Below are 27,176 nucleotides of genomic sequence, written 5' to 3'. Positions count from 1 at the left end.
TTTTTTTTTGGTAGCCCCAACCAATGCCCTAGAACTGATCTCAGCATGTTCGTCCTGCCACCAACTGTCACGATTCTGACATGCCAGCAATCGGTCACACTTTCCATACTAGACCTAGGCCTAGTGGTTGATTCTGTTCAGATTATATGGGCTGACAATACAAAAGGAGTATCCATTATAAATTTGAATAGGCCACTGAGCAGATCAATATGGTAGATGCTGCTATATAAGCCCAGGGTCCGACCCATCACGGGCAGTCAATAAATGTTAGGTTACCACATCCCTCTCTCTCCCTGTGCATGAGAGGCCCACAGAGGCTTTGCTGCCATGTCTTGCTCCAAGCTGCTGTTGCCTGCCATAGCAGGCCCCCACCCTGAAGTGTGTTTACTCTGTAGACAGATGGTCTGGAGCAACATTGTACCCCCAGGCCTTTCCATCTGACAGTTATTAATATTTCAAACAGATGTTTAACTAGTCGGGCCGTCAGATGGAAACCATGAGCCTGCTGTGGCTTTTCTCTGAAGCCACTGCCTCCCAGCCCACGGCTCCCCCAGTCTCTACCGCAGTGCCTGAGCAATATATCACCCATCGCCCTGGGCTCCCGGACCCTCCTCTAGCCTCCCAGGCCCACCCAACAAGATGTACGAAAGGCTCCAGCCTCCTGGGCTCAAAGGGAGCGTGTGTCTCCCACACACCATGGAATATCAATGGAAGGGTGTCAAACAGTCTGTGATAAAATCAGGCAGGGGACAGTGGCCATGTCCCTAGGTCGAGGATCATGTGACAAGGAATTCACGTGTATGATCCAGGCCGGGTGGTATCAGGACACTCGTTCCTGGAGTCCTTGCTGGGAGCAGAATTCTGTTTGTATTGGACATTCTTGTAGATGAGCAGTTCTCAGCCTGCCTAATGCTGCCACCTTTTAATACAGTTTCTAGCATTTGGTGCCCCCTCCCCGAAATTACTCCGTTGCTACTTTCTAACTACTTTTGCTAATGTTATGAATCCTAGTGTAAACATCTGGTATGAAGGATCTCTGATCTGTGACCTCTGTGAAGGGGTCATTTGACCTCCAAGGGGGTCTCGACTCACAGGTTGAGAACCAGTGCTGTAGCTGGCGGATCAGTTTGGAACATTGTAGGGCTGAGGTTGAGGCATGAGCCGAAGAGTCTGTCAGACTCTGGGGAACATGAGTTAAGCCCTTCAAGCTAACTGTTCCCAGAGCATCAGCAGGCCTGAGCTTGCTACTGACCGACCTAACCTCATCTCTAGTTCTGTTCCCTCCCCTCCCTTCCTTTCTTGGGGCTGCTGATGGTCTCTGCACATGGCTGTCCAAAATGGCCAGCTGCTGCCTTCACGTTTCCCCATCCCAGACCCACCGCCCCAACGCCAGGACTGTGGAACCATGAAGCTGTGGGGCTCTTAGACATGGTGCTAAGCCATGGACCTCAGTCTCAGACCTTTGCTGAAGGTGGCTCTGTCCCTGTCCCTCTAAGCTTGTGTTCATGTCCTCCTTAAATTTATCTGCAAAATGGACATGACCGACACCCAAAGCTGTGGAGACAGAGGTTACAAATGCAGCCATGGGTGTCTCCCACAACTGTCAACTCTCTGCCACCCCAAGGTGCTGCCCAGCTCTGGGCAGGCTCCCTGACCACAGCCCCACCTCCATCCTTACATTCTAGCCCCACCCATAGCCTTCTGGTCTTCTGGTCATCTTGGCCATGCCCCCTCTAGATCTAAGTCCCCACTTCCCTTTGTCCAGCTCAGAAGGGGCCACCATTACAGCTGCCTGCTCATAGACCGTAAAATTCCTTCTCCCTGACCTTTTCCACGGTGTTATTAAAATGTTTCATGGGCAGTTGTGTCAGGAAAAAATTACAAAGAAAAAGGAAGATGTTTTAATTTGCACCACAGGCTGAGCGGAGACTGCAGCCAGGGGCTTGCCCAGCCCCCCACCCTGCCACCTGTGCAGGGGAAGCCATGGCGTGACAGTAGCCAGGGGAAGCTAGCTGTCACCATCAGTCTGGGGATCCTAGATGGACCAATGGAGCCCGGCCTCTTATTTCTCTGCTGGCTGGGATTTTAGAGCCCAGGGCTCTCCAAGGACCCTGAGGTCAGAGTATGACCTTGAGCCCAGTTCTGGATGCTTGCTTCGGTCATCCCTCGGGAATGTTCCTCCCCCCCCCCGTGCTAAACCCCCCCCCCCAGCACATCACCTGTGAAACAATGAAGGTATGTTGCATGTGCTTGGCTGGAGCTGCCGCCAGACCTAGTGCCTGGAGCATTGTTCTGGGGACAGGGGGGTAATAGGGATGCCTGGGACAGCCTCTGAGGACCAAGTCCTGTGTCCTTTGGTCTCTTACTGCCTCAGTAGCAGTCCTCCTGCCCTGGCCACATAACTGCAGCCTCACTGTAACCAACACATAATATGGCCATTGATTCCTACCTGCTAAGTCCGTCATTGTCCTTTTCCAGATGAGGAAACTAAGGTGGGGGTGGATGGGGAAGTGGCTTGCTCAGAGCCCCAGACCTACTAAGTGGCCTCAGATCTTGAACAAAGACCCACAGAGGGACTGTGCTGGACCTCTGATCCCTTTCAGCCACATTCAGAGCTGAGGACAGAGAGGAGCCAAGGAGGATGCTGCAGATCCCTGAGAACAGGCTGGCTCACCCCAGGCAGACCCTCATCAGGTACCATCAGGAGAATTTCTACCTGTGGAGCCAGAGCGGAGACAGTTGGGAAGGCATGGGACTGTGTCCAGGGAAACAGGAATCTCAGAGTGGCTGAAACCGTCTGTATAAGGAAATCTCCTGGGATGGCAGGAGACTCCTGGGATGGGGGATGGCAGGGTCTCAGAAGGGCCTGGTAGGGTTTGTGGGAGAGAAGAGGTTTAGGGTGAATGTAGCCACTCATTCATTCTACAGATCTCTGTTGACCGCTGGCTACATGCTAGGCACGTGGCCCTGTGGTCAGTGTATGGGGTGTCGGGTGCTCAGAGAGTTCACCCTGCCCTGGAAGAACCTGCACTGGGAAACGGGTGTTTGTGTTCAGTATTACTCTCTGTGATGGAGACCAGATCAGCATTAGAAATGGATGCCGGGCACCTGACCTTCATTAGGGTCAAGAAATTCTTCTCTGAGAAAGCAACACTAAAGTAGACATTAGCAGATAACCGAGGAGAGGGGAGGACATCCCGGAGAGGGAGAATGGCATGTGCAAAGGGCCTGTGGTGAGGGGAGTGGTATGCAGGGGGCTGGAGTCCTGTTTCTTCGAGGCCAGAGCCCTCAAATGTCTCTCTTCTTAAAAAATTGACATTTACTCCAGGATGCCCACTGGACTGATGTTCAGGTAGTGTGGTCACATAGCTTTCATGCCCTTGCAGGTTCCCTGTGGGAGGCGTTTGACTGACTGGGAGAGTCACTGTAACCCTGTGCAGAGCAGAATACCACCTCCCAGCTATGGGAAGACAGGCCTCAAGGAGGCAAAGGCAGGCTCCTGTCCCACTCCTTCTTCCAGTACACCCGATGAGTTTACTATGATCTTTGTTCCTAAGTCACCCAGGAGGACCTAGACTCCTACTTTCTGGTCACAGGCCACTTTCTCTGGGACTCGGCTGCCTTTCCTACACTGTGAGAAAGAGGTGCCACCTTGGCCACCAGGGTGGTGCCAGGGTGTGAATGGTACAAAGTGGACACATAGCGTCTTCTATTCTGGTTGGGCTATCTGCTACCCTGAGAGCCTTAGGTCTACCATGGCAGACTTGGTAGTGAAAAGCCATGAGACCTCAACTTCTTCCTCTGAGTCCTGGGGATGTTCCCTGCTGAGGAGGGTGGTTGTAAAGGGGAGTGGAGAGGTTCAGCTGACTCTCAGCTCACACTTAGGAGCAGAGTCTTCCCACAGCACCTAGTGAGCTAGGTGCTTCCCTTGATGTCCTGGTCCTGCCCCAGCAATGCAGTCACTGAGCCTCTGGTCCCCAGTGACATACAAGGAAGGTTTTCTGTTCCATTTCACTCAGCCCCAGAGGCAGGGGTAGCACCCTGGCTGGCTAGTCTCACTCCCGGCTCTAAGGTACGCCTCCCACCCTACCAAAGCCCATCCTTCCCACTGGCTCTGGGGCCTCTCATCTGCCCTGCTCCTCTCTCTCCAGCCTCTGGCCTGGAAGCTTGGAAAAGAAGCCCATGGTTGGTGGCCTAGACTTCCTGAGGCCAGAACTAACCACATTCTCCCCGATCAAGCTGGCCTTTCCACGCTGTCTGTCAACACAGAGTGCCTATGCTCTTTGTCTCCTCTGCCTCCTCTTCACAAATTCTCAAGGAAAGTGATATCACTGCCCCAGGCTGGCTTTGCTGGAGGCCAACTTCAATCCTGTATAGTCAGGCTCTGAGGGCTGACTTCCAATACAACAGGGTCTCTCCTATCAGCTGCAAGGCCTGGCTCCCAGCTCTGTGACTGCAAGTACCCATGCCTGCCCCTGCCCACTGGGACTCCCTGCCCCAGCCTACCCCTTCTGTTGAGCCCAAGCAATTGAACTTAGAGCCCAGATACGGCATCTAGGGAGGCTATCCCTTGCCTCTACATCAGGTGGTGCTCCCTAAAACTTACCCTAGGTCCTCCCCATCCCTCTGTTCCCAGGAGGAGGACACATTGCCCCATAGCTTCAGTGGGGGGGGCCTTCTAGAACTACAACAGCTACTGCAGGAGGATGCTGGCTTAGAACAAGGCTCTGAAACCAGAGACCTAGGTTCCTATCCGAGCTTTGCTGATGGCTGAGCCTGACCCCATGCAGGTGCTTAGCTGTGTCCTGGTCCCCCAGACTCCATATGTACTGTGGGGGTGATGGCTGAGAACTCATAGTTAAGAGACAGGACAGGGCTGGAGAGATGGCTCAGTGCTTAAGAGCACTGGCTGCTCTTCCAGAGGACCTGAGTTCAATTCCCAGCACCCGCATGGTGGCTCACAACCATCTGTAACTCCAGTTCAAGGGGATCCAACATCCTTTGGTGGCCTTCATGGGAACTCAGTGCATAGGCATACATGCAGGAAAACACCGCTACACATAAAAATAAGTAATTTTAAACAAGAGACAGAACAGCTCGTGCCTGGGGTGCCTTGGGTGGGTGACAGCTATGATTGTCCAAGCAGCTTGAAAGCACTGGCTGTCACGCTTTGGGTCTCTGGACCTGCCCCTCCTTCCACTCTGGCTCCCCAGGCTCCAGGCTCCCTATGCACACTGAGCCTTGCCAATGTAGGCACAGGAGCCCAACACCCGACCTCAAGGTGCCAAACACAGATGAGGCTAGCAGAGCCAGGGGGACAGGACAAGATTCTGGGAAGAGGCAGAGAGAGGGTGCTATAGGGTGTGGGGCTTGTGCAGTTGCTCGGGAACACAGACTTCTAAGGCCCCTGTACTGCCTTAACCTAGAATTCTCCCTGCTGTTGGAACCCTGCTTATCAAGGAGTTTGCCTTGTGTACGGGAGTTGTCTGATTCCCTCCCCTCTTATAAAACTCAGAAGGAGGCTGGAGAGATGGCTCAGTGGTTAAGAGCACTGACTGCACTTCCAGAGGTCCTGAGTTCAATTTCCAGCAAACACATGGTGGCTCACAACCATCTATAATGAGATCTGGTGCCCTCTTCTGGCCTGCAGGTGTACATGCAGGCAGAGCGCTGTATACATAATGAATAAATCTAAGGAAGGAAGGAAGGAAGGAAGGAAGGAAGGAAGGAAGGAAGGAAGGAAGGAAGAATGAAAGGAAGGAAGGAAGGAAGGAAGGAAGGAAGGAAGGAAGGAAGGAAGGAAGGAAGGAAGGAAGGAAGGAAGGAAGGAAGGAAAAAGGAAAGAAAAGAAACTCAGAAGCTCTTCACAGCTCTTGCCCAGCCCACCATCAGCTAACACTCACTTCCTGCCTGCTCTGCACATGGGCTAGTGCCTCTGTTCACACACAGCTTGTCTCTGTTCTGATTGGGTGATAGAAGTCACCACCATATCACCCAAACACAGCCGCCACCATATCGTTATACTTGTGGATTCTGTAGTCAGAGATATAGAAATTCTCCAGGGCTGGCAGGGCCTGGAGGGTTCACCTCCATAGGACCCTCCTGGAGAAACAGGAGCCTAGACCAGGGGTTCTCTACCTGTAGGTCACAACCCCTTTGGGGGTTGAATGACCTTGTCAGAGAGGTCTCCTAAGACTGTCCGCATATCAGATATTTACTTTATGATTTATGATTCATGACAGTAGCAAAATCACAATTATGAAGTAGCAATGAAAATAATTTCATGGTTGGGGGTCACCCTAATATAGGGCACTGTGTCAAAGGGTTTCAATGTCAATATGAGGCATTAGGAAGGTAGAGAACCCCTGCCCTCGACACTTGCTGGCAGCTGAGTTTAAGCATTCTGGACCTGGGTTGGCATTCAGTGCCTCAGCAAACCAGGTCCTGACACCTGCTGTCCTGCATCCCAGACCCTCCATCCTCCCTCACATCCTCAGCCTTTCCTGTCCTAGTATCTTCTGTGCCTTCCCTCAGTTTATTGATCCTCTTGACTGTAAGAGCCAGCCCACTGTGCCCACCTCCAACAGAAAGCCCTCCAGCACACACCCATCTCTCCTCCGTGCTCCCTCCCCCTCCCCAGCTCCCTGACTGGCTTCTTCTCAGGGAACTTCAACATAGCTTTGAATCCTGTGTAAGTGGATGGGGGATCAAAGGGAACTTGCTGGGGGCATGTGGCAGGAGAACGAGTGGACAAAGGCCTCCTGGGGAAACTGAGGCACAGCGATGGTAAACAGTGTTACCCTAGGTTACTCAGTCAGTCCACAGAATTTCTTTTTCAAGTGTGAGTGCTTTTCTGTGCTGGATACCCCATTAGTCAGGTACTGAGATTATGTGTGTGACCCTAGGCCATTCTTGTCCCCTGTCTAGACTTGGCTTCCAGTTCAGCCCCCAAAAGAGAGTCACCCAGACATCTTCTGAGGATTCCTCTCAGGAAAGGGAGGGCTTCAAAGAGACAGGGTGAAGGGGGACAGAGGTGGAGGAGGGCAGGGTAAGAAGGTGAGCTATTAGCTACAGGAGAGCAAGGTCAGAATTGAGGGTGACCTTTCTGCTGCCTGGATGGGGAGCGGGGTCACCTTTTGCTCTGCATAATCCACTCCCCCAGCTCACCTGGGATCTGGGCTTTACCTGTCAATCATACCCACCTTGGTGCTGCCCTCCCTCAACTGACCAGATACCTTCATGGAGAAAGGGGCCTATAGAACCTACAGACAGGGCAGCAATCACACCTCCCTTCTCCTGGCAGGCTCCTGGGGCAGGCTGCTGTCTCCCTGGGTTCTGGACTCATGCTCTGTGCCGTGAGAGACCAGGGTTTCTACCTTAACAGTATGAGGGGGGTCTCCTCAGGGTCACAGTCTGGGGCTTACAATGAGCAAGTGTCCACCAGCCATCCCAGGCTTTCAAGAACAGCTCGGCTCCCTGCTTCTGATGGCTTTCGTTTGACTCGATTCTACCATGGCATACACCTGCCAGCAGAAATCACAGCATGAATTATTAGTCAGGGAGTCTGCTTGTTCAGCCCAATGGGTAGGCCCCATCTGGATAGTTTACCAAATCCCACAAAAGACAGGGGTCATCCTTGGGAAGACAGCACTTCTATGGTAACTTCGAATCCCCCACCACCACCCCCTCCTCAGCCGCCCTTCCCATGGGCCGATCTGATTCCCCATTCCCCACCCCACCCCCTCCCGCCAACCTTTACCACTGGCATCTTAATTGACCTCCTTGTTCTGGAAGCCCTAGAGACCTGAGACTCCAGCTGTGCTTAAACAGAACAAAATCTCTTCCAATTTCCCCACCGTTTAAAAGAAAATTGAATTCTTTATCTGCAGCCTGGGGAGGGGGAGGAAGGGGGAGAGGAGGAGGGAAGGAGAAAAAAAAAAAACAAAACAGGAAATAGCAGGTCACTGGCCCAGCTCCCAAGCTGGCCTAGAAGCTTTCGTGGACACTCTGGTCCCTCCATTTGAAGGGTACCTAAGGCTGTCCCCAAAGGGGACCCCTTTGGTGGGCTCTTGGTTCATGTCCTGTTGGAGTTTGTGCGTTGGAATATGTGTGGTGGGGGGAGGGGCCAGGCTGCTGAAGGTGATTGACAGGTTCCTCTAGCTGTCAGGCTTCAGTGCTTCCTGCCACTGTTTATCTCCTTCATCTAAATATCAATCCTAAAACCAAAATAGGATGGAGTTCCATGGTAGGACCCAGAGTTCTGAGTGGGGTGGGGCTGGGCTTGCAGGTGAGGAGGAAGTGAAGAAGGAGGCCACTGAGACTTCCAGTTTCTGGGCTGAGTTAGGGTATAAAGCCAGGGTCCCCCACCTCTACCCCTGAAGTGCACCAGCCTGGCTGATGATGGTTCTCAGTGAATCAGCTTTTCAGTGCATCTATTTTTACCAAACTGACCTATTGCTGCCGGGCTCTGCAGAGCTGCATGTGCAGCTTCTGTCACAGGTGTCCCCAGAACCCACCAGCCTCAGGAGCTGCTGCTGGCCACCAATCTCTGCCCCAGTGATTATTCATTTTATGTATATGAGTACACTGTAGCTGTCTTCAGACACACCAGAAGAGGGCATCAGATCCCATTACAGATGGTTGTGAGTCACCATGTGGTTGCTGGGAATTGAACTCAGGACCTCTGGAAGAGCAGTCAGTGTTCTTAACTGCTGAGCCATCTCTCCAGCTCCTCTGCCCTGAAGTAAAAGACAAAGGATACTCAGTAGCATCCCGGGTGATGGATCCCAGGAGTTGAGTGACTCTTGGGTACTTCATGTTTTCTATAACTATGGTTCAAACGACACGGGTCCAGGGAAGCTGGTATAGCTCACCAGGGCAGCTGAGCCATGGCTCTGATTCCACCTGTGTTGACTCCAAGCCCTGCACCCCACTTCCTAATCAGTGTTGTTGTAGTTGCTTGAGTTCTGTAAAAGTAGGACCACCCACGGGTGACCTTGAGCGGGTCCCTCACCAGGGACCTTGGTGTCCTTTTCTGGAAAACAGAAGGATTTGACAGAGTGCTCTCTAAACTTCCCACACTGGCATGGGATCACCTGCCCCCAGACGGTCCCCTCCTGCACCTAGACTTTCAACCCGGAAGTCACCCTTCCGTAGGCTGGTCGATGATGGTTCTTGCTCAGGCCAATTGTACTAAGAACACCGGAGCAAAGAAAATGGATCCTGTGGGCAAAGGAACAGAGGATGGCTGTAAAATCGGCCAGGAGTGGAGCAAGTTCATAAACAATCACAAACCAAAGGCCTGTGTGAAGGGGTCCTGGGCTGGAGCTGGGAAGGTTCCCAGTCTTGGGGGAGAAGACTGGAGTCGGGGCAAGGAGAGCAACTGGGGCCTCAGATGAATCTGTCTATACAGCAGCAGGAAGGACTGCTTGGGGTGAACTAAGAGGTGCGCGGGGGTGTGTTTGGGAGAAGTGGAGCTGGGGTGAGGCTCAGAGTTGACCCAGCTGTGTAACTGTGGGAGGCGTGGGAGCCATACTTCCTGCAAGCTCACCTCCCCAGTGGCTCAAAGTCCTTCCGGTGCTGACTCACCTAGTGATTGTCAGACTTTGGTATGTGTTGTCTTGTTTTAGAGGCAGGATCTCACTGTATAGCCCTGGCTGGCCCAGAACTCACTATGTAGACCAGGCTGGCTTGGATTTATAATCTGTCTGCCTCTGCTTCCCATTGGCTGGATTGAAAAGCACATGCCCCACAGGGTCATTTAATTTCCTGATCCTGGGACATGTCTACATGTTCTGATGCCCCGGTATTTTTCTATTCTATGCTACTGCACATAATTTTTAAAAAATGTACTTGTGACCCATTAGAATCTAGGAGCCACCTTTTTTTTTTTTTTTGCTTCCCTGGGCCCCATTGGATGAGGAAGAATTGGGGGAGGGGTAGACAGGAGTGTCCAATCTACAGCCTGTGCGTTGCAAAAGCATGCATGTGCTTCTGTTACATGAGATTAGATTTCAACAAGACGTTTTCATCTATGAAATTTGTGCCTGTGAAACACATAATCAAATTACAGAGGGAAAAATTACACACACACACACACACACAACCTCTAAAGGGGCCACAAGATGGCTGTCACCTTGTATAACAGATCCAAAGTAGATCTCTGTTTACCCTCCTCACTGGCTTCCCAGCAGAACTCAGAATCAGAGCTTTGGCCTGCCAGCTGTCTTCCCACCAGCCGAGAGCCCAGACTGGACAGAAGTCTCCAGTGAGCTCCCACTGTGTGTGCTAAGTCCTTACAACCTAGAATTGGAAGATTCTAGTCTTGGACTGGCTGAATGATGAGGAACATTTTGCTCCGTAAGCCTCAATCCCCCTCTCTCAGCATCTGCAAAATGAGGATGCTGTTGAGTCCTCTGTCTTCTAGGCTGGGTTTAGAAGACTGGATGTCTCTAGTCTTTTAGGTGGTTCTGACAGCTAGCTGGGAAGGGGGTGGGGCAGGGGAAGAGAATGGAAAGCCAAAAGGTCATGAGTCTGGGGCAGGACTGTTTCTTGGCCCCTAACAGGTACGAGATGCTAATCCCCCAGCAACCCTGGGTTAAAAACCTAGAAGAGTAAAGGGCCCGGAGCTACAGATCTCTGCTGAGCTCAGATCTGGGGTGATACATTCTCCCAGCCATGAACTCTGACCTTAATTTCTCATGTCATGTGGGACTGTAAAATCCATTAGGGCTCGGCAGGTGGAGTGATGGAGATGTCAGTCAGGCAATTGGGTGGGCATTTAATCTATCAGATATGAGGTTCGCCATTCAGTGAGCCAACAAGAGAATGTAGAATCAATATGTTCATTAGCGACAACATGTGTTGACCCAATCAGCACCCACCAATGACAGCAGGCACGGGGCATGTCACCCATGCATCAAATCACCTTGGAGAGAGGACACGGCCCTGATGATCAGTCTCCTTCCCCCCAACATCCCGGTACCCCTCTGTAGCTTCCCACTTGTCTAAAAAGCTGCCTGTCACCTGGATGGCCCACAGAGGTGGGGGCAGGGGGTGGATGATTCAGTGAGGGGACCCGGTGAGCTAGCTGTAGCCCTGGGTAGGCGGCTCCTCCAGGGGGTTGATTGGACTGTCTTTTCTCTTCCATCCCATCTCCTGGGCCCATGCTGGCCCTCTTAACTAAGCCTCAGACATGTGTCTGTCCCCATACCTCTCCTTTCCATGTAATCCCAGCTTGATAATGGCCAGAGAGAGGTCCAAGTCTTTCTGATTGCAGATGTCTGTCTCACGCTGCCCAGCCGTCCCCCTCCCATGTCCCCAGGAAAGTGGCTTTTCTGTGTCCAGTTTGCTTTGCTTGGTGATCAGATATGATTGAGAAAAAAAAAAAAGTCACTCAATCGTATTTTCTTCAAACCTAAGGGCATGAGAGGACAGAGTCTGTGAAAGGCCTAAAAGAGGGCTTTCCTCCTCCTCCTCCTCCTCTTCTCTTCTTCTTCCTCTTCCTCCTCCTCCTTCTTCCTCATCTTCCTGCTTTTCCTCTTCTACTTTCTCTTCCTCCTCCTCTTCTTCCCCCTCTTCCTCCTCTTCCTTTTCTTCCTCCTCCTCTTCCTCATCTTTTAAAAAATATTTATTTATTTTATGTATAGGAGTACACTGTAGCTGTACAGATAGTTGTGAGCCATCATGTGGTTGCTGGGAATTGAATTTAGGACCTCTGCTTGCTCAGTTCAACCCCACTTGCTCTGGTCGGCCCCTCTCCCTCAGTCCCTGCGCACTCTAGCCCAAAGATTAATTAATTTATTTATTATATGTAAATACACAGTAGCTGTCTTCAGACACACCAGAAGACGGCATCAGATCCCATTACGGATGGTTGTGAGCCACCATGTGGTTGCTGGGATTTGAACTCAGGACCTTCAGAAGAGCAGTCAGTGCTCTTAACCACTGAGCCATCTCTCCAGCCCTTCTCCTCGTCTTTTTTTTTCTTTCTTTCTTTTGGTTTTTTCGAGACAGGGTTTCTCTTTATAGCTCTGGCTGTCCTGGAACTCACTTTGTAGACCAGGCTGGCCTCGAACTCAGAAATCCGCCTGCCTCTGCCTCCCAAGTGCTGGGATTAAAGGCGTGCGCCACCACGCCCGGCTTCTCCTCATCTTTTTTCTCTTCTTTTTCCTCCTTCTTTGCCATGTGTATGTGAAAGCCAGACAAGTCAGGGCTCAGCTCTGTCTTACTGGTTGTTGAGCCACCTGTAGCTGTGGGTCCTGAGAAAACAGCAGGCATGTTGCTGAATCCCCATCCAGCCTAAGGTCAACCTCCCTCAGAAGCCATGGAAAACAATGGTGGTGGGCAGGCAGACAGCTTGCTGGGAGTGGCACCCACTAGAGCCTTGGGCAGATGACACAACCCAGCTGGGAGATTTGAGTATGGATGCCAAGTCCCACCCCAGTTCAGGCCAGGAGATGAGAGCATTGATCCATAGAAAGTGAGAGTAGCTTCTGAAAAGGTGACTTGCCCCTGTCTCTTGGATAAAGTGGTAGCTGGGGCCCAGAGATGAGCTCAGAGTCATTATTAGTAGCTCTTTGGCTTCTGATGTCATCAAGCACTTGGGAGATGCCTCATGGGCTGGGAAGGGCCCAGTGTCCTCTGGGGAGGGTCCGTGAGTGCTCTTCTTGGATGCTATACTCCTGACCCAGATACTCAGCATGCGTGCTGGTTCCAGACCCTGTGGTAGTGATGTCACCAGTGATACGATACACAGGAGGGTGTCCTGGAGCTGCTCCTTAGCAAGACTGCTACCCCCCTGCCTAGTCTAGGGGCATGGAGGTGCATTGATAGGTCCTGAGTCACAATGGGAACTGGGTCTTGTCTCAGGGACTTCGTATTTGGTGTTGGGGTCCTAGGGTCACTGGCTCCACCTGGGTGGCTCTGGAGCCCAACTCTGTTGTGGAATTGTTGCAACGCCACTTGTGGCCTTCAGTAGGCAGCTCTCAGGAAGTAGCTAGAGCCAGGCAATTGTAACCTCTGCCTCTGTCTGCATAGTTCCTTCTTGCCCCTTCCAAGACTACCTTGCCAAGACGATTGTCATGGGATTTAAAGCCCAGCCGATCATCCACTATGACCTCATCCTTAGCTTATTTACATCCTCCAAAGCCAATTGGTTTTCCAAGGCCACATACCTGTGGGGTGAGGATATGGACATGTCTGAAGGGGTGATCGCTTGACAAATTCCATCACCCTCAAATGTGACTTACAGATAACAAAAGAGACAATCGTACTGGGAACATGGGGTCAGGTCATGTGATCTAGAAGCTTTTCATATCTTCTTCCCAGGTCCTAGCCCCCCCCTCCCCTCCTTGTCCATCTCACCCCAGCCCCATCTTGCGCCATCTGTCCCAAGACTCCCAAGACCGTGATCTCTTTGGCTAGGCTCCCTCCACCCACCTGGAATGCTCCCAGGGACCACTTCTTCACTCCTGCGGGGCCTCCTCTCACCATTCTTTGCCATGCCATCTGCAGACTCCTAACCTCCAGCCACAGTGGGTCCGTTCTCTTGCCTGTGTTGGGACTGTACCGCCATTGGTAGTAGATGCATGGTGAAGAGACCAGGCTGCCTCTGCCACTCCCCAGTGTCCTTGCTTGTCCTGTGTGGTTGGTGACCGTGCAGGTTCATGCTGAACCTTGACTGGGAAGGCTGACTTGCAAGCCCAGCAAGGCCAGAACCATAGACATCCCAGACAGGGTTAGAAAAATCCCCTTCCTGATACAGGAACTTGGGCACAAGACAGGAAGTGGCTTCTCTGAATCTCTGGCCAGTTAGAGACAGGATCTCTAGCAGACTTGAGTTCAAATTCTGGCTGATACTGTGGCCCACTAACTTTAATAAGTCACTTCATCTCCCTGGGCCTTAGTGCCTCACCTAGAAGACAGACGTGGTAATGAGGAGAAAATGACAAACAGACTCACTTGAGCGTGCCTAACACATAAACAAGCAGCCGTCTATTGCCTTAAAGCTGTAATCACCAAGACTGTCTTAAAAAGGAGGTAGGCTTGGGAAATGTCACTTGCTTTGCAGATGTGAGGGCCTAAGTTGGAATCCCTTGAACCCACACAGAAAAGGTGGGAAATGCTCCCAAAAAACAAGACTCAAGGTTGCCCTCCATCCTCATGCATGCACACATGAACACATACATGCACACACATGCACACATGTGTACCCAACACAAAAAGAGATGAGGCAGCAGAGTCTCTTTGTTACTGCCCAGGCTACTACCTCTTATAATGTACTTGGTAAACCTATTACCTTTCTTAAACACACACACACACACACACACAGAGAGAGAGAAAATGAAATTTCTTATACAAGCCCAGTGCTGTGTGACTTCAATGCCTTGCTTAACCTCTCTGAGCCTTGCTTGCTTCACCCATAAAGTGGGGACCATGTTGGGGGTAGAGTCAAAATGTCGGCACATCCACGCATCTCATAACAGTGTTGGACCACTAAGGAACTGAGCAGGAGGGGAAGGCCGTTCTGGCAGCCATCAGCAGACACAATTCTGTCTGTTGGCTTCCAGCTGATGGCCACCAGAAGAGGTTTTCACCTCAGGCCCCTTACCTCACTGCTTCTCATAAAGGTTGATGTCAAGTTGTTAAAGACAGTGTCTTCCATGGCACCGGGCCCACATACTTAGCTATCCCTCTGCCTCAGAGACCCCTCCCCCCACACCACTGAACTAGAGTCCCTGGGGACTGCCCAGGCAGTTGGCATGCTTTGCCCCCGTGCCCCTGACAGCCTTTGACACAACATAATCGCTTCCCCAAGACAACTCCTTAAAAGTTCAGAGCTAGATTTGCTCCCCATCAATTTTTATTTCCAGATTTTAAAATAAAGGGAAATAAGACAATAACTCTGGCACCCAGGAGCAGTGCCGCATCTGCGATAGATGTGTCAGACCAACGCCTCCCCAACCCCTGCCAGCCACCCTTCCTGCCTGTGAGACTGACATCGTGGTACTCCAGCAGGGTGGGCGTCATGTCTCCCTTCTCCCTCACCTTGGCTTCTGCTGTGCAGCCCAGGAGTCAGGAAGGCCAGGCTGAAGATGCTTATGCACAGAGAAGTGCAGAGAGTGCTGAAGGCAGGAGAGGGAGGAGAGGGATGAAGCTGGGCAGAGTGAGTACCTGGCTCTCTCGAAGCCCTGGGTTCAGTCCCCAGCATCACATGCAACAGATGTGGCTGTGCACAGCTGTAATCCCAACACTCAAGAGGTAGAGGCATGAGCATCAGAAGTTCAAGGTCACTCTTGGCTACTTAGCAAGTCTGAAGCCAGCCTGGGATACATAACATTATGCTTTAAAACAAAACAAAAACAAAAACAACGACTGATGCCAGCTCCATCAGAAAGTTGTCCCTGTGTGCCAAACACAGCAGAAAATACTCTTCCATGAATTGCCTTCATCAACCCGCCACAGTGAGATGGCAACTGCTATTGTTCCCATTTCATAGATAGGGAAACTGAGGCTCAGGGTAGATTATTGTCCCCATTTCACAGATAAGGAAACTGAGGCTCAGGGTGGATGTGACAGTATGATGAGAACTGGGATAGGAGGGCTAAGGATTCTCCCTCTCGCCTCCCTTTTCCCATCTTCCTATGTCTCCATTCTTCTCCTTCTCCCCGTTCCTTCTGTGGCCTCACCCCTCTCTTGTCAATCTTTCCTTCTCAGAAACCCACCTGCTCAGGGTCCGAGACTCTATGTTTGTCTCTGCTAAGTAGGGCCTTCCTAGTCAGCACCTATAAACACTTCTCAACTGAGTCTGGCAAGGCCTCAAGGGCCAGGTGCTCCCTGGATTCTAGAAGGCTTTAGAGAGCTACAAAGGCTCAGGACACTACCAACAAGTCAGACCATGACCTTCCCACCACATGCTGTCTGTCGACTGCTTTGAGGTCAGCCCACCCCAGCCTGGGCCACACTAGCATCTCTCAGCTCTGTCCCAGGAACCTATGTTCTCCCAGAGAGTCAGAGCAAACCCAACAGAGGGAAACACTTTGCAATCGGTGAGGAGGCTGGAAAAGAACCCTCCTAAGAAAGGATGTTGCTGGTCTCAGGTTAATGACCCAGGACCAAGCCCCACCTGGGAGGAATCTGAGGACTGAGTGACAGGTAGAGGTCACAAGGCTGGGTGGAGGGTCGTCTGCTGGCGGGGAGTAAGCCAGAAGTGGGCAGATGGCTCAGGTGTCTGGGCAGCACACAGACCCCAGCTCAGGTCACACTCAGGTCCGTAGTTGGGCACTTTGAGCAGAATACAGATTGGGTCACCCTCAAGTGGTATCTTCACCATGCTTAGCCACAAGTCCTTGTTAGACGAGATGACCTTTGTGCCAGCCTTGTCTTGAACTCCAGGGACAAGCGTTTTCCTTACCCTGGAACATCAGAGAGACCAATGGGGACAGCAAATGTGTTAGAACACAAATTCCACTGCACCATTGACAGCCACTCTGGGAAGACGCCATGAGAGAGGTGCCGAAGCCTTGTTGTGTTCAGAGCCATGATCAAAATGTCGGCTGTGGGCATGGATCATGGGGCAATAGCTGTCCATCCCAGGTCCCCACTGGGCACAGGGAGAGAAGTCCCCTGCCCCTTTCCTTTGCCTTCAGCTCCCAGCATCCTGGAACGCCCTTCCCTGTCTTTCAGTTTGGTTCATGCACTCCTCTCAGGTGGGGGATTCTGAGCTTCCAGCTCCAGACCTCCTACAGGCCCAGACAGCCCAGACGAGGCTTCCTTAAGTATGCATGTCTCCTTCCCACAGCCCATCTGTCATCGCCCCTGTAACCTGTGGTCATCCCCTAGCTCCACCACTCTCTGGACCACCCACTGTTTGATTACTCAGGGTCTCAACACTTTCTTCAGAGCCTCCATCAGTAGCTCTTCTTCCGTAGATATGACCAGAGGCCATATCGCTCAGAGCAGCAGCACCTTGCCACACTGAGTTCTGCCCACCACTCACGGCTACTGTGGTCCCACCCTCAACCCCACTCCATCTGAGCTGAAGAAGAAATTTCCCAATGTGCTATGCATTGCCACAGAAGCATAGAGAGCTGAGCTGTCTGCTGGCTATACCCTTTCACCCACATCCTTTGGGGAGGGGAACACACAGAAAGTTCCATGCTCTCGGTCCCGCCACCGGAGCCTCCTCCCATCCACAGCAGCCTCTCTAGTCCTACATCCTACATGTGGGTGATGGGGAAAGTTTCTCAGCAGAGCCCAACATTCTCACTTGGTTTGAGGAGCTGCTCCAAGGGCCTGCGTGATGATGAATGTGTCAAGTATTACCGTGCAGCACCAGGGCTCGCTGGAGCTGTTTAAAAATGCATTCTGGCATGTAAATTTCTGCTCCATCAATCCTGATGACATGTCAAACATTGCAATTGTTTCCTGAACAAATTGTGCCCGGTGCCCTTCTCTGCGGATCTGTGCATGGGAGCAGAACCACACTCGACACCTGCTAGGTTACTGGGACCCAGCGCTGCCTGCAAGGTAGCCTGGCAGCTGGGCCTGCTGTGCTTAAGAGCCGAAGCCCCAGTACGCATGAGTAGGAGGTCTGGACGTGCACGTGTGACTAGAGTGCAGGTGTTGGATGAGGACTGACTGCACATGGGACCACAGGCATGCTGGGAGAGATGTCCAGGTGGCTGGGAGAGGCAGGTAGAGGCCTGCAGGGGCTAATGGGAGCACTTGAGACGAGGGAGGAGTGTGTGTGTGTGTGTGATCTACATGGCTCAGGGTTAGTAACCTGGGTGCTCTCTGCCTGCCTGAGCCAGAGAGAAAATAAAGAGATGCTGGAAGTATATACAAGGGAAAGCCAGGATACCAGGAAGAGGGTCTATTTGAGACCCAGAGAGAAAGGGTCTATGTATAAAGACTTCGGAAGATGCAGAACAGGAGGAGGTACGGTAATGGAAAGCTTGTAGGCTATAGAAAGGGGTTGAGGTGTTCTGAGGTTCCCATCCCAACAGGAAAAGAGTCATATAGCAGAGTGAAGCACCCAGGAAGGGCAGGGCTGTATTTGGAAGGAGGCTCAGAGGATGGCCATCTAGAGCTGATGTAAGCAAGTGGGAACCAGTGGGGCTTAAGGCTCAACAATTGCAGACGAGCATTGACCAGGCCAAGTCAAGGGCCTACAGGGAGGTGTGGAGACAGCTGTGGTGTGTGTGTGTGTGTGTGTGTGTGTGTGTGTGTGTGTGTGTGTGTGTAGGATGCTGGCAGGGCAGGTATCCTGGGATAGGACACTTGCGTCTAGTGGAAGTGAGTTAGAAAGGCTCTTTGAGAGTATTAGCTGGGTCACAGGGCACTTTCAGGGAGCACGTGTGAGGACCTGCTCCCTGTTGGCAAGGGGAGTCCCTGGGAACACATCTACAGTGCTAGGCTTGCTGTGAGCCCTGGACCCACTGGTACAGGGAGGCCTGTATACTGAGGGTTGGGTAGGTCAGAGGGTATCTGTTTTCACCAGGATGGATGCCCCAACCCTGAGCAGAGATGTCAGGTTGGACCACACCATACCCCTCCCTTCCTTCAGGTTGGGTCTAAGGTACCCACACAGACCAAGCTCAAGCATACACTGAGCTGGGGATCTTTGGAAGTTAGTGGAAGGCACTCTTCCAGGTTCCAGCCCTGCTAGCTGAGAGGTGACATCTTGGAAGAGCCAAGCCCATGCTATAGGAACTGCCCCTCTCAGTCAAGGCTGGAAGGACACCCAAGCAGGGGCAGAGCCACTGAGACAAGAGGAGAGCCTTGCCTATAGGGGACACCTGGCTCCAAGGGGACACCTGACTCCTCTAGACCGGGACCACCCATCTCTATAGGATCAGGAAGGTGCATGGTTAACATCTCAGGCTACAGCTGCCTTTTCCATATCCCAGCACTGTAGCTGTGTGACCTTGGGCAAGCTAATTGACCTCACAGAGCTCCCCCCCCCACCAGCTCCCTCCTTCATCTGTAGAATGGGGTGTCCCATGGAGCTATTGGGAAGGTAGAATGAAAGCATAGGAAATTCTTGTAAAAATCTGTGGCCTGTAGTGAAATGCTCAAAGCAAAAAAAAAAAAAAAAAAAAAAAAAAAAGGGGGGGGGGGGGCCCACTGTCAATGCACTGAGCAGAGACTGGAGTTTCGGACCAGTCTGGGGACCACATCCCCCCTCCCTCTCCAGACTCCTCACTCACCTTGTCTTAACCTTTGGAATTTTCTCCCCACGTGTATTTATTTTTTCCCCTTTCCATCCACAGCAGAAAATTACACTTGTGCTGGCATTGTCTATCACAAAAATAAGTGCCATGGCTGCAATCATGAAGCTCAGAGGCGGAATGTGCTCGCCCAGGAAAGCAGTGCAGGGCGAGGTTGAGGAGATGCCTCAGAAACTGGGCGCCCTGGCACCTCAGCCTGGCATGGCTATCCCTGTAGCAAAGGCATGTGGGACAGGAGCTGATCACTGGAGCGGTGCTGACCACAGGGGCAGTGCTGGCATGGGTAGAAACCCACCATAAGGACAGGAGCTGACCACAGGAGTGGTGCTGACCGCAGGATTGGTGCTGACCACTGGCCATGGGGACAGGAGCTGACCACTGGAGTGGTGCTGACCACTAACCACGGGGACAGGAGCTGGCCAAAGGGGCGGGTGCTAAACACAGGGCAAGTGCCAATCATCACAGAGACAAGATGCTGATCATGAGGACAGAAGCCGACCAAGGGGACATGAGTTGGCCATGGAGACAGGTGATCCTGACCCACCTTCATTCCTTCTAGACTGGGGAAGGCCTGGTGAGGGAGACAGAGATGTCCTAAGTCCCCAGGCCTGGGTGTCCTACTGCATACAACCGGTAGCTCTCCTGCCAACACCAGGCACCTTAATGCAGAGCCTCCTGTCATTCAGAGAGGCCTCTCAGCCTCACTCCCCTGCCTACAGCCTGTTCTTTGCTGTATCTCCTCGTGGCTCTGGCCACTGTCTGAGTTCCACTATCTAGCTAGTTCTTTCTCAGCTATCTGTCTCTCTATTCTGATGATAAGTCACCTTTCAAAGAGGACCTGACACTTTGGTTCCTCGTACAGTATCCAGCACACTGGAAGGGCTATAGAGAATTTACTGAGCAGCAAGGGGAGGGGGACGGGTGTGTCATAAACCTCCAGGTAGGCTAGTTATCCTCCATCTGCCCAACATTTTCACTGTGTCCTGCCCACAGAACCTCACAAAGAGTCATTCAATCTCCACGCGGTCACTAGGTTGATCTTTAGAAGTTGTCTTAGGGTTTCCGTTGCTGTGAACAGACACCATGACCAAAGCAACTCTTATAAGGACAACATTTAATTGTGGCTGGCTTACAGGCTCAGAGGTTCAGTCCATTAGAATCGAGGCAGGGAGCATGGCAGCATCCAGGCCAGCATGGTACAGGAGGAACTGAGAGAGAGTTCTACATCTTGTTCCCAAGGCAAACAGGAGAAGACTGACTCTTCCTCCACTGGGCAGATTCAGAGCCCAGCCCCACAGTGACACACTCCCTCCAACAAGGCCACGCCTCCTAACAGTACCACTCCCTATGGGCCAAGCATATTCAGACCACCACAGAAGAAACCAGAGTCTGAGGTGCGTCATGAACCCCAGGTTACCCCTGATTAATCTGCAGGGTTCCTCACTGGCCACAGGAGCATCTGTCTGCTCATGGCTACAGGTAGCAACAAGTGGGATCTGAGCTTCTCCTTTACCGGGAGGGAAGTGGGGGCTCATGAGTGATTTTCAGGACCCCAGATTATGCCACGCATTCCCTGAGAGATGTGACCAAGGACTCCTGGCCAAGACCAGGGACTGTTTCGAGAGCTCTGTAAGGGAAGAGTGGGTCCTGATGGGTAATGCACTATGTGAAGAGTTTGGGGTGTGTCAGGGAAGATGGGGCTACAGGAATGAAGGTCAGCTGGGATGTGGCTAGCCTTGACATCAGGATATTGGCCTGGATTCGTTTATCAAGTAACAAGGAGCCATTGGAGTTTTTTTAAGCAGAGAAGAACAGTAATAATTTTTTAAAAATATATTTATTTGTATATTTGTGTGTGTGTGTGTGTGTGTGTGTGTGTGTGTGTGTGTGTGTGTGTGCAGGTACCTACAGAGGTTAGAAGGTACCTACAGAGGTTAGAAGATAGTATCATGTTCCCTGGAACTGGGGTCATAGGTTACCCGTGAGCTTCCTGACGTGGTGTGGGAAACCAAGCTCTGGTCCTCTGGAAGAGCCTGTGCTCAAAGGCTTTGCTGATGGAGTGAACCCTTACATTTTGCCAAAGGGCTGGCGTCTTGGACTTCTACTCTGTCAATACAGCAGCAGGTAGTGAGTCACCATGCTGTATACCCAGCAGCAAGCTTCATGAAGCACTTGTTAGTGCCCTTAAGTCCGGAGCCACCTCTCTAGTCCCTGTAGAGGCCATCAGATTCGTTAGTAAAGTGTACTAGTATACAGATGTCCTGTGTCTAGCACCCAGCAGAGACAAGGTGGGGTGGTGGCCTCTACACAAGTACCAGAAGGGGGCGCTAGAGGATAGTTGAAGCATTCACCTGGAACTCAGGGTTGCCTGGGTAGCCAGGTACAGTCTGAGACACCTGTGTGGCCAACTGTGCCCTCTCCCCACCATCCTGCAGCCTGATGCGGAGGCCCCAGGAGTGTCCTGTAGGACACCCATATACTCATTTCTAGACTGTGGCAGGGAAAAGGGAGGAGGGGTGTCTGGAGGGGAATTCTATTCTCTACCTGCAGGCCTTTGAGCACATCCTTATGTGAGCCTGGCCTATCTGTCACTTGATATGGCAGTGGACATCGGGTAGCTACTGTGAGTAAGTCTGAGGAAGGAGGTGGCTTATTGGATGCTCGGGCAGACAGAGCTGCACAGGGTGGAGCCAGAGCAGTGGCTGCCAGACTGCACAGAGTACCACATGGGCGACTAGATATCCAGCCCTGAGGGTAACACACCGGGGTCCTGTGTCCCTCACGGCACAAGATGGATGTAAGTGGGATGTGAAGGCAGGTAACTCGGCATCTTGGAGCTTCTGTTTGTTCCTTGGTAAAGGTTGCTCTTCCATAGCAGAGACCAAAATGCCTGACAGAACAAGAAGGGAGGGAGGATCTATTTCGGCTCATGGTTCCAGAGGGTCTAACCCATGGTCCTTTGGTCTCACGCCCTTCCTCAGAACATCGAGGTAACTGGAGTGTGTGATGAGTGTTACCCTTTGGTACTTGAAGGATGCACACAGGAACAGGGCCAGGTGCAATGCGCTCCCAGGGCCCACCCGCCCTACTGATCTACTTCCTTTATCTGGGTCACACCTCCCCAGATAGCATCCCAGCTGGAGACCAAACCTTCAATGTGGGGACATTTCATACAGAAGTCACAATGGGGGACAGGTTATATGTACTTACCTGGTAGGGATGTGGTCACAGCTAAAGAGACTTACAGGGACTGGGAGGACAGCTCTGCAGTCAAATGCTGCGCACAAACGTGGAAGGATCTGAGTTTGATCCTCCAAACTCCCATAGAAGTGTGATGGTGCCTGCTAGTAATCCCAGTGCTGGAAGGCAGGGACAGGAGACAGGAGGATCTGTCCCTGGGGCTCACTGGCTATCTGGCCTCACCTGACCAGCAAGCCCCAGATCTGAGTGAGAGACCCTGTCTCAAGCAAGGTGGACAGCTCCTAAGGGAGAATTCCCGAGATTGACTTCTGGTCTCTATACACACAAACATGTGTGCATATATTCTAATAACACATGTACACACATGTAAACATACACTCAGATACATATATACAGACAATCAGATACACATACAAACGGACATGCATATGGATATACTCCACAAATACACACATATGCACATACACACAAACACATATATGTATATATCAGACACACACATATATGCATGAGCACATTCACAAACACACATATATGTATACACATACATACATACCCACATACACATATACACAAACACACATATATGTACATACATACACATACACACACACATATATATAAATATATATATATATATACACACACATATGTACACACAGGTATACACATATAACTCTACACATGCACACATATATAAAATACACACAAACATATGTACATAGATACATATTTATATACACATGTATACACATACATATGTACATATACATATGTATACATACAGACCTACAACATACACAGACTCATTTATTATATATATTATTATATATTAATGCTGTATTATACTATATGTATACATACACACACACATATATATAATGCAGATGGGCACAGATGTAGTTATAGACAGATACACAAGTATCTCACTCCAAGCCCCAGCTAGGCTTCAAGTACATCTGCCAGCTTGTCCCCACCCTGAATTGGTCTGCCCAAGCTAAAGGGGCTGTAGGTTAAAGCATTAACCAAGGCTGGATTTGAGGACAGGAGCAGGTGAGACAGGCCAGAGATGGGCCCTAAGCTTGGCAGAGCAGCACAGCCTACTCTGTCCTTGTCTGTGTCAAGCCTGAACTGGAGGTGGCTGCACAAGCTGGGGGTGGGGCTAGTGTGGTCCCTCCCCACCTGATAGGGCACAGAGTTCTTGACCTCACCTTGGCTTCATGCAGTTGAGAAATGAAAGACTTGGCGCTGGGCTTACATACATCACACAGCCATTAGGTGGTGACACCAAAGGGCTCACAACTATTCCCTCATCAGCTTTGGTGGCCTGAGCAGGCAGTGAGAAGGCCCTAGGGACCAGCCAGGCTCTTTGGAAGCTGTACTGAGTCTGGCTCACCCAGGGAAGGGAGGGTGGTCCTTGGGGAAGAGGGCAGCGGCTACATTAAGATGGTCTCAACTGGTCCCCAGGGGATCACCAGTGGATCCCCTAGGCCTCAGCTATTCTAGACCCAAACTCTAGAGTGAAGGGCTAGTTTAGGGGAGTCAGTAGTTCTTCCTGTCTGAACAGTCCACATGCTATTCTGTAGGGCTCCCAAAGTGAAGGATCTACACAGGAACTTCTCCTAAGGCAAGGACATATATATGTGTGGCTGCTGGGTCACTTTTGTCCTTCTCCTCCCTGGGTGCCCCTTCCCTTCTTTGCCTTTCAAATCCTTCTGTATTAGTCAGGGGAACAGAGCCAATAGCATGAATATATATTGAAGGTCAATATATTAGATTGGTTTATGGGATAAGGTCTGGGTATCCCAGTAATGGCTGTTATACGTGGTGAAGCCAAGAAGCAAGTTCTCAGTGCACAAGGCTGGGTACCTCAGGATCCCAACCTGGTACTGAAAGTCTAGAGGACTCATGGAGAATACCTGGTGTTCAATCTACTTGGAAGCCGGAAGATGTTGGGTTCTGATATCAGTAAAGAACCACCACCTCCAGCAGCAGCAACAATAGCAGCAGCATTAATGTAGAGGAACTTGCCAGCAAGAGTGAAGGCAAACAGGCAAAATTGCAGCTTTCTCCTTCCACCTCCTTTGATGTGGGGTGCCACCCATGTCTAGCGTGGGTCTTCCTGCTTCAAGTAGCCTACTCAAGGAAGCCCCTTACATGTGTGCCTAGCAGCTTGCCCTGTGTTTGATTCCAGATTCAATTGTGCTGACAAGCGTGATTAGCATCAACCTTTCCTTCCATCTCTCTTCACGTTTCCCTCCCCCACATTCCCTTTCTTGCTGGGTGTTGCCCATTCATTTCTGGGAACCCGGAGGCACCTGTTCCTGCTGTGTGCCAGGCACTGTGCTAGCCAGAGCCCAGCAGGCAGAAGTTCTACTCTGCAGCACCACCAGCCCTTTCCTCAAACAAAGGAGGATGCTGTTCTGGTCCTACGGGGGCCACTGGCCTCCATTTTGTGTCTCTACCCCAGTGCAGCTTCCACCAAAGGGCTCCATGACATGGCTCCAGTTTTTCCTCAGACACAGCAACAGCGCCGGTGTCTGATGATACCCTGAATGCTGGTTTGCCCTTGCGATATAGGGATGGAAGGAAGGAATTTTCCCAACCCTCCCTTCTCCTCCATCCCTGGAAGGGGAGAGCAAAGGCAAACTCAGAGGAGCTATGGTTGCTTAATCCCTGGAGCTCCCAGACTCCCTTTCTTCTGGAACAACCCTCGCAGGTTAGAGGGGGTCACTCAGAAGCCACGGGTGCGGGATACAAAGTGAGCTTTGTTCTGTTTCAAGCTGTGAGCCTTGAGTGAACTCTTTGTGGTGCCTCAGTTTCCCTGTCTATCATTTGGGTTTGTTATAGTGATGGCCCCTCTGTTGGGGGCTGGGGGAGATATTGGTAATGGCAATTGTCATGAGGAATGGCTTGGGCAGAAGAGCCCCTCGGGGGTCTATGCTTACATTTATTCAGCACATACACTGAGGAAGCTGGCTGGGGTCAGGATATAGGACTGGAGTCTGTCTGACACAGATGCTAAGATCATTGCTATGGAGACATCAAGTGGAAATGGGTACAGGAGGCAATGCCCTGAAAGCAGGCAGCCCAAAGCTCTCAGAAATGGCATCTTTATGAATAGCCACATTTTCTGGTTAACTAAGGTCTTAATTCTCTGGATATAAACATATTTTTCATTTCATTCATTTGGGATAGAAATATATTATTCATCTATCTGCCTTCCGGAACTAGATATACGGGAACACGCATTAGCGTCTCATGAAAATTCAGGTTTATTATAAAGAATGTAGAATTTAATAGATTTCATAGAATCTGGGAGCTTTAAAAAAGAACCTCAGAAAATATTGAGCAGAAAGGCATTAAAAACGTATTCTTAGCTGCAGTCTCTATTCACATATGATCTTAGAGAGAAGCCTGAGGATAGAGCAGATGTAAGTGAGCCCCAAGGTCAGCCCAGGCCTTTCCCAATTGGTACGTGGGGGCAAGCCACAGCTAGCCAGACCTAAAACTTTAGCCTAGGAAGGGGCCAGGGTTCTTGTCCAGGACAGTGACAATGCCCTGTGTGGACAGCCTGCTGAATATGCAAGACAGAGGAAAGGATGGCCAGATATGCTTTAGCCTGCATGGTGGATTGCCGCCATGTTCAGGGTGAAGCAGAAGCCGTTAACCCCAGCCACAAAAGCCTTCTAGAAGGACTGTGCTCTCCAGTGTACCCCGACCGCCGTCTGTGGCCATTGACCACCTTGCTGGCCAGCATAGGCTCTGGGTAGTTTGGTTGAGCCACAAGAGGCATTTAGAAGTGACAGTACTCAGTTGCCTGGGGTCCTTTCCTGGCCTGACAATAACAACCTCATCTTTTACCACCGCAGGCAACAGACAATGACGTGGGCACTTTTGGGGAAGTCAACTACTTCTTCAGTGATGACCCTGACAGGTGAGTTCCTGCCCCAGCCCCTTGGCAGCAGCCTCTGGTGACTCACAGAGTCCAGCAAACTGTTCTGTGCTCGGAGAAGCCCAGGGATCAGAACATTAGAGCAGCTACTCTCTGTGTTGTGGTGACCCCTGACCTTAAAATTATTTTCATTTTTACTTCATAACTGTATGCTTTGCTGCCATTATGGATCATAATGTAAATATTTGATGATATGCAGATATCTGAATGGGACCCCTGAGGGTCACAACCCCCAGGTTGAGAACCACTGCTCTAAAGTGAGTCTGTCAGTCCGGTTCTCACCAGAATCAGTTGGCTAAACCCCTGAGCTCTCTGGTATAGGGTTTCTCTGTTCGGGAGTAGAGAATCAGGCATCCATGATGCTAAGGAGTTCTGACAATACTACTCCTGCTACCAGCATCCACAGAGGACATTTGAGGCCTGACTGTGTGCCAGGCTCTTTGTCAAACACTTACCATGCATGCATCAGCCTGGGTCCTGAGTCATCCCTTCCTATTGACAGGGAACCCCATTCTCTGCTCTCTCTCTCTCTCTCATTACGTCCACCTGACAGGAAATTCCAACTCAGAGAGGCTAAGCTACCTACAGAATGCACACAGCTGGTAGACAATAGGGCCCGGCCTCTGTATATGGCCTTTGCCACCAGGATGGATACAAAGCCTCTGCCACCAGGATGTGGCACTCAGCAAGCAGCAGCTACTAGGTAGACTACTTGCCAGACCCCCCCTTCTCTCTCTCTCTCTCTCTCTCTCTCTCTCTCTCTCTCTCTCTCTCTCTCTCTCTCTCTC

General features: G+C 51.2%; 1 protein-coding gene across 1 annotated transcript in view; it reads left to right on the top strand.

The window, feature by feature from the left end:
* The window catches only part of Cdh23 (cadherin related 23), a 382,497-nt gene that overhangs the window by 220,492 nt on the left and 134,829 nt on the right, over window positions 1-27,176 (top strand). The window contains exon 14 of the mRNA XM_029482781.1: window positions 26,306-26,370. Coding sequence (XP_029338641.1) covers window positions 26,306-26,370 — 65 coding nt within the window. The remainder of the gene's footprint in view (window positions 1-26,305; window positions 26,371-27,176) is intronic.

The sequence above is a fragment of the Mus caroli genome, chromosome 10, assembly GCF_900094665.2.
Source record: "Mus caroli chromosome 10, CAROLI_EIJ_v1.1, whole genome shotgun sequence".
NCBI classification, from domain to species: Eukaryota; Metazoa; Chordata; class Mammalia; order Rodentia; family Muridae; genus Mus; species Mus caroli.
The sequence above is the reverse complement of the archived record's forward strand: the minus strand, read 5'-3'. Positions and strand labels throughout refer to the sequence as shown.